At 34.1% G+C, this 12,182-nt stretch overlaps 1 protein-coding gene across 1 annotated transcript; it reads left to right on the top strand.

Moving 5' to 3' along the window:
- Positions 1 to 5,418: 5,418 nt before the first annotated feature.
- On the top strand, positions 5,419 to 8,247 carry LOC107186143 (larval cuticle protein LCP-17-like). Its single transcript, XM_015573954.1, has 2 exons — positions 5,419 to 5,430; positions 7,864 to 8,247. Exons 1-2 carry the CDS (start codon positions 5,419 to 5,421, stop codon positions 8,245 to 8,247), a joined length of 396 nt encoding a protein of 131 aa, XP_015429440.1.
- Positions 8,248 to 12,182: the final 3,935 nt, after the last annotated feature.

Raw genomic sequence — 12,182 nt, 5'->3', positions numbered from 1 at the left:
TGAAAAAAAAATTTGGCAGTCAGCCCCTCGCACGGTCGAAGAGATAGAGATTAACTTATGTATTCGGTTCGCGTGCTCTGGCCCAAGGCTCTGGAGATTTGTTACAGGGCTGTATTTATAACACACGTGAAATACGAAAATTCGCGCAAAGGGATCACCGGGTCAATGGAACGTTCGCAAATGAATTCCATATTTGGCAGAACTTCGAAATCCATTTAAAAGTATGAAACGTGGGGCGCCATTTCCTTTTGTCTCTCCTTCGTCGTCCGACCCCTTACGTTTCACGAACTTTCTGACTTTTTTATATAAATTTTCAAACACGGTTCACATGTGTGTAATTCCTTGCCTCTAGATTTATATCGTTATATTATTTTATATTATATTTTTATGTAGATTTATAATGGTATTTATATTTATATACATATTGATTATTATAACAGTATTATGTTTGATGCTACTTAGTGAGTAAAAGTAGATTTAAGTATGTAAAACCATAGCTCCACGAGGTCCGAAAGGACAAAAGATGTATTAATAAATAAATAAATAAATAATACTTGCAAAAGTCACACCGTAGATATAACGAATTTTACATATTTGATCAATGTTAATGGTCGATGCACTAATTGTAATCTATATTTGTATGAACATTGACTGATGTATCTTAGATTAGGATGAATTCAATTGAAAAATCATAACACAATTTTAGATACAAATATTTAAAAACTAAAATAGGACAGAATCTTAAATTCTGTACTAGAGGCTTCACTATATTAGTAATAACACACAACTAATAATAAATTTTATCAAACTCTTTACTTTGTTGCATTATCCAAGTTACGGAATGTGTTATAAATGCAGAAACATCCTCAGTCTAATTATAACGTGGTTTATTTAAAACAGTCTTGTCTGTGGAAGTAGCAAAAGAATAACATGTCATAGTCTTTCTCAAACGTAACGTTTACTTCATGTAACCTTTTTTGCAATAAATTAATGCTTTACTCGCGAAAGTCAGTTTTCGCATTTATCTGTCGTTGGCTGTGTTGGCAATATTTTCATCAACTAAATTGTATATAACTTGCTGATTGAACGCATAATAAATACTTCATTCAAAGTAGATTAATCACCATTTCTATTAATATGAATTATAATTGGTCATACCAACTTTGACATTGACGAAATATGTAAAATATATTATATTTACCTATTAGAATAGGCAGATACTTCTGTGGACTAACTGTGACTAATTGAAATGATTAAACGCTTCGTAGGTTTTTGATAAAATAGTTAAATTGAAAAATAAAATTAGAAATAAAATTATATCTATACTGAATTCAAGACAGGTGTACTGTTTCAGGTGAACAAAGTTAGAGAATTATCCCACTAGTAATACCGTTTATATAATTAATTTTAACCTTACATAAGGTCAATGTACCTATTTCTAATTACGTCCTGATGTTTACTCAGTGTGTATATTTGTTGTTTAATGTAGATAGTTAAACGATAAATTAGTTATACAAAAAATCGTTTAAATTAGTTTAGTATTTCTGTACAAAATGCTACAGTCCGTTATTCAACAGATGGCAGCATTTTAATAGAAATAAATTTGAACGGTTCCGTTGCAATCGTGACTTATAAGTACGTGGACGCTGCGTTTTTACTAAAAAAAACTTACGGAATCTTTAATATTGTTTCTTCAAAGTTTGGTTTTGGTACTTCCATTTTCGCTGAGCAGAAGTAGGGACATTTTATACTTCATATTAAATGAACTATTATTATGTTAACATGTTTTTAAAAATCATTTTATTTAAATTTAATTATAAAAGGAGGTTTAAATTTTATATCTATTAAGTTGTTTTTGTCGATTGTTGCATAAATAAATAATAAAAATCAATTTCTGCAATAGCAGAGCTGTTACATGATTAGAAATAGGGACATTGACCTTAGTTTATACTTGTAGTTGCTTCTTTAATTATCGGCGAATTCGCCACTTTTTCCTATAAACATACTTCAACACTTAATCATTTTCAAATGTTCTTTTACAAAAAAGCAACTACTGCCTCTTCTTTTACCAACTGTGAGAGGTCAAAGAAAAATTATTTACGGAATGACCTGATAAGTTCTATAAAACCAAGAGTAATATATCATAACTAAACCGCAGATTTTATGTGTTTACAGCACACAGGATTATTTTAAACTCAGTGTAGTAAGAAGTTCGAGAAAGTTTAATGGAGTTCTTATTTAATTTGGAATCTGACGTAACGCTTGATAAAGTAAATAGACACTTCTTTGACTCCGGTTCCTGTAAATTCAATCACGAAACTCATATTTCCATAAACATCCACAGTTTAGTCTGCATCTAATGAACTCTATTAAAAATCCTACCAGACTAATCAATAAATTAAAAAAATTATTTGCTTTCTCAATAAGAACGTCCAAATAGGTTTTCATCGTAGGATTTATGGGTTACGCTACCTTGACACGTTTAAGAAACATGAAAAACGTTTGTTTTAACGAAACAATAATTTGAACCTTTAATAATAATGTACCGAAAGTAAATACCATAGCACAATTTGTTTTAACAACAAACGTTTTACTCTTATAAAAAAGAAACTATAGTTTTCAACCTTGTGTCAGGAATAACTCAAAGGCCATTCATCCGATTTTAATGAAATTCGGTGTACGTATTCTTAATAATTAAATAGACCGTTGATATTTACGCATTTATAGCGTTTCCTGGCTTGCAACATGTAGCGAAATTAGCATTTTCAGGAAGTTCAATACTATTTACTTGTTATTATTACAATCATCATCAGAAAAAATAAAATTCCATTCAACATTGACTTTTAAAACTATGAATCTACATAAACATTCGTAGTTTACCAATGACACTTTTGTGGTTGCCAGGAAAAACACCACATGTCACGTGGTTTCACTTTCAAGATATTGCCGTTTAAAATTCTGAACAACAATTCCCCTTATTTTTACGATATATATGTTTATTTCCTTCCCTTCGCATAATATTCTTCTGTACATTGCATTCTTTTTGTAAAACACAAGTTAAATCTGTTTGTATCACTCGTATGTAATAGCATACTAAAAATATGAAATATAAGTCTATTCGTTTTATATTATACAAAATCAGTTATTGGATAAGCAGATTAATAGAAATGGAAAATCAAAAGCGAGCAATCGATGTATTCTCCAAACTTTGTGGACTTAGGTATGTTGTTTTGTTTATTGCGTATATGAATTGAATGTTGAATTCAGGTTCCTGAAATGTTGGTTCAGGAAGATTGAACTTCGGTTAAATTACATTAGTCTTTTGAACATACAAAATTTATTTTCATGCTTTTTTTTTCTGATAAATACATAAATCCTATATTATACAGCTCAGTTAGTACACAACCTCAAATTTTGTGAAATTATGACGTGTGTGCCTAAGAGCGTTTTTCGAGTCCTTTTCAATCCATCGCGAATTAAATACCTTAATTTGAAAAAAAAACTATCGTAATTATGACAAAACTATAATAAACTCGTTATTAATATCTTTATTTCTCCTTCTGCACTGTTATATTAAAGAGCTCATTTTGTAAGTTCAGTAAAAATTGTTACAAACTAGATCATCGGGTCCTTTTCGCCCCAGCACAAACGAGACATTACAGAATGACAGAAATAAACTATACTCAAGTACTGTAACGTAATCAGCGAAGATAAATTATTCCTCGCCGGTGGTTATTAATTATTCCTCAGGACATAGAAATTTTGATTTAAGAAGCTAGTATTCCGAGAATTTACGAAATCTTAAAAAGGCCCTAACTCAAACAGTAAAGACCACCTTTAAATACGAGAAACCACTTATAGTTTGGCATTCAAGTGTACTAAGAAAGTGAAAATCGCTGACGCGAGAGTAGCACGCGAACTTGCGACGTAAACGGGAACGTCACCATACTTCCGTCATTCATAAATATAAAAAGAAAACGAAAAATTCCGTTTCGACGTTCGTAAAATACCTCGCGTTTCAATGAAAACCTTTTTTTTTCATATTAAACCCGTGGATTTTTCGTAAAAAATTCGTGAAAATACTTTTTCGGCCCAGTTTGGGGTGGCCGTAACCCTTTAATTAATACTCACGTAACGAGGCCGTGGGAACTTTCTGCGATCGATGATTTATCGGGATGACGCACAGTGGTTTTTAAATCACGAAAACGTGGCGAAAACTAAAGGAAAAAATTAATATTCGAAAATCGGTGTTTCTTGGTTATAGATCAATGGCTGAATATACTGAGTGGCCCATGTAAGTGTCGTCACAAAATTTCAGAATTCTCCTTGAACTTTACACAAAAACTCTGTTGAACTAGAGTTGAAGTATGTTTAAGTGTGCCTAACTTCAGTAAATAAGACTTTCTTTATCTGCACTTTTTTCGGAGACTCAATGTTACCTTTGTTCTTTACAGGCAGAGTTATAATCTATATATTTGAGTTTACATCGTATTATTATTGACTAATCTTTTTTACAATTTCTTTTCATTTTTCAGTTAACCTCATTCTACCAGTTATATGCAACTTCGATTATATTGGTTAAAGAAACTTTTCAACCTGCTCCTAGATGGCTATTCTTTTCGACGTTCTTTCTCGACACATGATATTCTAGCGATCTAAAGGAATAATCATCTAATAGGACAAAGTCTAGTTAATTGGAAAGATGCTATAAAATTGTACTGTCAAAATAGTGTCATTTTCTTACAACTTTGATAGACCATAAGAAAACTGGACTTCGTGCATATTGACACGTTTCGTCGGTATTTCTCACAGAAAACGAAAAAGAAAACGACGAGTAACTTATACATTAAATCCATTCAATCCACACCTAGAAAAATAGTACACATGTTCACCAGATCAAACGACTTTTCCTTTGTCCAATACAAAGGTAACGAAGACACTGCGAGCTCAAAATGCTATAAATTTTCCGAACGATCCAATATAGTAGTTACAAATGCTGAGAAAGTTCTGTAACAACGTTATCGATTTTTTTTTTTAAATAGATTGCTTTACATTGATTTTCAAGTGATTATAAAATAATTTGTAGAAAATGTTACACCTTATTATAGTTTATGCCATGTTTCTCGGATATCGAACCACTGTTACGACGTGAATACGAATTCGTTGTTCAAGATGCTTTCGGGGACGCGGTGTTGTACGATTGACGGGACGTCGCGTCTCTGCACTGGCGGTCACTGTTCCGAGTGCCCCTCTATTAGACCCCCCCTGAAAATTTCGTAATGTTTGCCGGTGTCTAAGCATTCGGCCAGAAATCTATCAATGAGAGGGAGGTCCTCGCACCTCGCAAGGTTTCGGCGTCGCTATATAAACCCGCCCGTTAGACTTGCTCTTTACAACGAGAAAACAACTCTGATCATCATGAACACTTTGGTGAGTTACGCAGAGCATCTTCATCTACTTTATCTTGTGGACGTGACTTGTCCTCGCAACTTCGTAATTAAGTAGCACGTTCGACTAATCAATCTTTTCGATAGGATAAATTCTTTCAAATGTTACGTGTAGGTATCACGTACACATCCGTTTGGATTTTTCGGTATTACTAAATTAAATTGTATAATATAATAATGTACAGAATGTATAATATAATCTAGTACAATCTAGTATAAAATAAAATGTGTTGTAAATTAAAAGCCAACATAAGTTATGCCAAAAAGAACTATTATAATTTCGATAAAATTAAAATAGTAAATATGTAATTTATCATTTTGTCGGGTTTGATAAAGCTGTAGCGTTAACCTTGGTGCACCGTTTGGCTCAATTTCACCCGAAATCGAAGTTTGATTTTGTAACTGTACTTTGATTATAGCGATTTCGGAATTAGTTTGACACCGATTAACGTATGTTACGATCTAAAGGTGAACATATTCTATTGACAAAATTTCAATACTCGACCTACACGTTATATAATCGTTACATTACATTTTCATTTAACGATAATCGATTATTACTAAGCTTTTCGGTGTTACATGCATAATAAATGGGTGTCACTTTTTGAGCTGCAGAGTTTCAATAATCGAAAACTTCAAGTTACACGGTCATAAACGAGTTATAAGCTTGTTGATCCCAGTTTCGTGACAATTAACACTACAATTACCGATATACCAAATTTAGAAATTGACTAACTTCGTCATTTTCATATTGCAGTAAATGTTGTAAACAGTCTAAGTAAGGAAATAAATATACTCATCTTGACTGTTTTGGTAGTTCTAGTGTTGTGCATTTATAGCATCTCTGAATTTGAAAAATGTAATAAAATACACGTTTCGATACAGTTTAATAATATTTTGTGTGTTTGTTAATGTAGTAAAACCTCTAATACAGAATTCAAAATTTTGCTCCATTTTCATTTTTATATGGCAATATCTAAAACTTTGATTTTGCATCAACTTTCACACTTTAGTTTTTATGCAACAATTCGATTGTATCACCGTAATTTACTTTTTCTTTACATTATACCTTCTCCATTTCTTCACTTCTATTTGCATTCTGCTTTTGTAGAACTCTTCATTCCCTCTTGTTTACACGGTTTGTCCCAAAAGTTTCCGAATTAAAGTCAAAGCAGTCATTTTTTATAAATCGTTAGTTTCTTTGTCATACATTTCCAATTTGGGTAACAAGAATCAATTTGATGTAGCTGAATTAGACGAATACAGTGGATAATAAATTTGTAAGATACCTTTTGGGACCAAAATTGTTACGTAAAATCATTCAACTAAAAAGTTTCGACTGTCGTCCTTTCCACCATCTCGAAGAATAATATTCAGAGCCATTTCCAGAGTATCTATAATTATTGCGAACAAGTACATCTCTTTAACACTAGAACTACCAAACAAGTCAAAATGACTTTTGTCAATACACTCTTCGAACGACGATCAAAATGTTATAACAATACATTTTCTTAGATCTTTTGCAACTTTTATGATCACATCAAAGTAAAGAAATTAATTTATAAATTCTGTAATTTTCAAAAGATTGTTATCTTTATCGACCGATCGTGCTGCCTTGATTTCACTACACAAACTTCTGGGACAAACCGTATAGAATATGTTCTCATCCGTGCATGGCAAATAGTACCTATTTTCAGTATTTTTTTAAATAGCTTCATTTTATCATTAAAACGAAAAGTCAGGCCGTGGAGATCGAAAAAATAATGTATTTCCTCAGTTATTCCCAAAAATCTGCTGCTACTACTGCAATGAATCTTGCCTATACGTGCACGCCATTTCACTACGCTTTTTCTAAAGAGCTTCATTTTATCACTAAAGCAAAAAATCAAGCGGGGAAAGTCGATAAAATAATGTATATTTGATATTTTTGCATAAAAAAGTGTGGGAAATTATCCAGAATCATACACTCAACACCAATTTCAATGACAGTTTTGGATATTTTATAAAACTCAATATTTTAAACTTCTTCCTGTACATGTTAGCACCCATTGAGTTCAGTTTCCAAGATATTTACAGCTAAAATTGAGAAAAGTGGCTAAACTGCATAATTACCGTACAGACTCGTCTCGATTATCGTCCCGAACTTGGGTCCGTGCCAGGACAATAATCTTATAGGGAGAAATGCTTTAGCTCCTCGTAAATTCGTTTTTTGCCAAAAGCCCGAGCCTCGGCAACAATAGCAGAGGGGAAACAAAGTATGCGTTTGACAGGTTTGACGCCCCCCTCCCAATGGTGGGGATAACGCTTGGACAATAATCGAGAGGAGTCTGTATTTTCCCTTGAATTATACATCAGCATAAATAAAAACCCGTCAATCGATTCGTTAACCATTAATGGAAACAACATTTAATTCCAGGCTTGCGCTGTCTTCGCCCTCCTCGCGGTCTCCGCGTCCTCAGCACCGGCGGAGATCCCCACGCCCGTCAGCATCCTGGCGTACACAGCCGACGGGCCGAACCCAGACGGCTCGTATGCGTTCAGCTACGAGACTGGGAACGGCATCAAAGCGGAGGAACACGGGCAAGCGAGGCAGCTGAACGAGACGAGCTCGGTGATCGCCGTTCAAGGATCGTACAGCTACGCTCTCGAGGACGGTTCTCCGGTAGCCTTGAGCTACGTCGCCGACGAGAATGGCTTCCAGCCACAGGGCGAGCACCTTCCTACACCGCCGCCGATCCCGGCTGGGATTCTGAAGGCGCTGGAATATATTGCCGCGCACCCACCGCAAAATACAGTATAAACGGACGAGAAATTCTTATAAACGAATATATCATCAAGAGTAACGGAATCAATATTTTTGAGATTGAAAAGTTTATGGTCGGTTCGAATAATTTCTGATTAACTTTAATCAACGATTAAACCGATCAGCAGTGTAGCTAACTTAATCGTTGGTTAAGGTTAATTAAAGTTGGTCGAAATGGCCCTTAGTACCGAATGAATGAACGAACATGTGGCGCCATCAACCGGCCGGGCGGCCATCTTTGGAAGCGTTCGCTTGTTATCGTGGCTCTCGCGGCGACGCCATTTTTATTTCTCACGTTTATTCGTTTGTAGGCTTTGTTGAACGACGAATGGAATCTTATTCGATCGAGTCTAAGGTCGAATAATGTTGCGAATTTTTCGCGTGTATTATATGCAGGATAGATTTGTGTATCGAATTGAATGGTTATTTTGTTGCTCGAATGAAAAATGTTTGATTGGTTCTCTGAATGGAAGCCCGCTGACCCGGCCATTGAAAGCGAATTACGTACACAGTAGAAATAGGACACGATTGACGTGACGGTGGGTCCTTTGAGTTCGTTGAACCCACGGTGATCCATCGCGACAAAGTTTTTTTTTTTCTTGTAGACTTAAGTACGCACGCCTACACTTATTCTCGCCGTTGTAATTCGTCTCGATCGCACGCGGAGGACTCGCGACGATCGTGCACGGTAGCTGTGTATAACTGTTTGTAAAGTGCAAACTACTTGACATTTTCGCCCGCGATGATACAGTGTCAGATTGTACGTTTGTAATGTTACCATATGCTGTAACGGATTGCGTTGAACGTTGACACCAACCGCAGAATAAATTTAAGTATTTTAAGTTAAATTGTGCTTTCTTGTTCATTGATCCTTCACGTTTCCCATCGTTTTACATTCTATAGTCGTTCATATTATTCTATCCTTTGCCATAATTGATGTGATCGATGCGATAAATAATAGTTATTGATGCGTTAATGGGATTCAGCTATTTGTTGCCATAAATCTATGTTGCATACGGAATCGTTATATCAAATCTTAGTATTTTTCATTCAGAAATTATAAAAGCAGCTGTTATGTCACTGAACAGTGATTTGTTATATTTTTCGAGTTGTTTTAATGTAATTAACGTGATAAATAGCAATGAACGATCTTTAATTTGATTCAATTGTTTGTGCCGTAAGTTTGTATAGTCTGTGAAATTATTCTATAAACCTTTCTAATTAATAGTTACAATCAACCGTTATCATGTCACAGAAGCACACTTAGTTGTTTCTTTCTTTTCATATTAATGTGATAAACAATAACGTGATTTGGTTACTCGTGACATAAGTCCTTGTTATTCTTGAAAATATTGTATTAAAACCTTCTAATTCCATCGAATTGGTATTATATCACAGCGCAGTGTTTCATATTGCGCAATAGTGTAATAAACCAAGATCGTGATTACATAGACATATTTCTTGGATTATTCATTCCGATTAGTCGTGGCTCTTCTTTTCGAAGAATTAATTAGTACACGTTACATCATCCGTGTAGCGAAATTAAAGATTTGACGACTGTTAAGTGAGAAAGCGGAGTTTGCAAAAGACAAGAAACAAAGTGTGCATATTCCGTTTTCCACTGATTGTGAGTCGGATAATATTCATAGATCTCTTTAATGTTCACACTGTGAGAAATAGTTTTCTAATTACAATACAAAAGTACATATGATAAAATACTTCATTTATGTATTAACGCTTTTCTGTCCGAAAACCTACTATATAATACGCTTATTGATTTTATTATTACTAGACTGTGGATTTTATGCATTTGTAGCATAAGTGAATGTATAGAAGTGAATAAAATAGAGACTTCAGTAATATTTAGTAAATGTATCAATTTATGTCCAACGTAGTAGAACCATTGATAACAAAAATTAGTCTTTGCTTGCGTCTGGTTTTCTAAAATTTATGTACAAAAGCTTGAGTTTGCATAAACATCCGTAATCTAATTATTACTGTTAAACGATAAGTAAAAATTGAAGAAGGAATTGTTACCCTATGCTATTTATTGTTAGTTTGTTTTATTACTCTACAATTGAGAGTATTTATAGATATAAATTTAAAAAAGCATACATCCTCAAAGTTTCATTCCAATATTTTTAAAATTAACGAGAATAGATCATTTTAACATATAGCTTGACTACTCTGATTATTCTTTGAACACTGTTTTCTTGTAACCAATTTTTCATACTCACGCCTCCTTTTCACTCATCACCTCAATTGTAATTTGGTATTGCAATTGATGAAATTATGAATAAAAAATTGGCTATTAGTCATGGAGTCTAGAAAGGCTGTTTTTGCACTGATGCTTGATTGTTTTTTTCTGATATTAGACCCAAACACTACCCTTTTCTATAAAGATAATAAAAATAGGGAAATTCTATAACACAGTGTACATCTGAGGTCCCAATGCGCGAAAATTATGCTTCTTGCGTTCTAGCTATGCAGCTTGATTAACCCTTTCATTCCCAAACTATCTAATAATTACGAATAAATATTTGTTTTTGTACTTTTGTCTGTATTACACGAAGTATAAATGATTCACTAGAATATTTCAACATTTTGAAAGCATTTAGTACTATTTCTCATTTGTTACCATTTGGCAACCTCTTTATTTGTTTCACAGTTATGCATAATAATTGACATTGTAAAGTTATTGTACGTAAAAAAATCCACTGTTGTTGCCATTGAACAGTGAACGCTCTTGAAATATTTAAAAGAAGTAACAGTTTTATAAGTTCCTATTGCATTGCTAACAATGCTGAACTCTGGAATTCCAGCAAATTGAAAAAGCAAAGGACAATAATGTCTTACTTTACCGATAAGTCTTTGAAAACATATATAAAAATTTGTGTCATGCAATCTATACAAAACTAAAACAAATTATTATATGTATAATTACAGATATGATAAAATATACGATACTAATATTTTATTTGGTAATTTAGAATGCTTAGCCATATGGCAACAGTGGGAAGGAAATAATCAATCTCTCAAGTATCGTGTTGATAATTTTCAGCACATATTCTTCAAATTCAAATGTTTTAGGAAACATAACAACCAAAAAATCGATATTTTTATCCATCTAGATAGATGTAATCGGTTAATCCTTAGTTACCATAAATCATCATTATTCCCTTCAAGATAGTTTCCCTGGGAAATCCATAAACCGCTACGGAAGCCACATCTACAAACAGTGTTAGAAGTATTTAACCTTTGCATGACGAACACGAGTCACTTGTGACCTGGAGTTCAGCCTACGCTAAAACACAGGCCAAAACTTTTGATAAAACGTTTACACGATATTTCGATGTGGGTCAAAAATTACCCGGCTGCGCCTTCCACGAGTCCATCTTCCGAGGGTTAACTGAAACTGCAATTATTTACATTACAACTGCAGTTATGTAGTCTCCAGAATTCCAAGATGACGACCCTTGTGATGGGTTTCGATATTTGGGAACAAAAAGAAGTCACATGGGAACTCACCACACTATATCTCTCGTCGAGGACAATACCATGTCTATTCGTCCGTCATCTATCGGGAACATAACGTTGATGGAAGCGTTTCAAACGCACTGAAATCCTTGTTATTCAATTTCCATTGTTGTAAATAATTTTCCTCGCATATCTCAATTTCAGGTAACGTTTCGAGCCATTACCTCTTCGCGTTCTGGTTCGTGTCCTGGTCTTGAAACCACGCGGTTTCCACGGTCCCCTCGGCTGGACCATGCACGTTCCACGAGAATTACAACGCAAACACGACGGAGACATGAACAAAAGCGAAGAGAAAAAAAGATGAAGGAGACCGAAAGGACCAGAGTGAGATATACGGGTACATTTTGACATACGTGTTCAGCGTACGAGGCTTATGACGTCATTAACCATTGACC

This window comes from Dufourea novaeangliae, unplaced genomic scaffold, assembly GCF_001272555.1.
Source record: "Dufourea novaeangliae isolate 0120121106 unplaced genomic scaffold, ASM127255v1 scaffold76, whole genome shotgun sequence".
Lineage (NCBI taxonomy): Eukaryota > Metazoa > Arthropoda > Insecta > Hymenoptera > Halictidae > Dufourea > Dufourea novaeangliae.
This window is presented reverse-complemented; position numbering and strand designations above follow the sequence as displayed.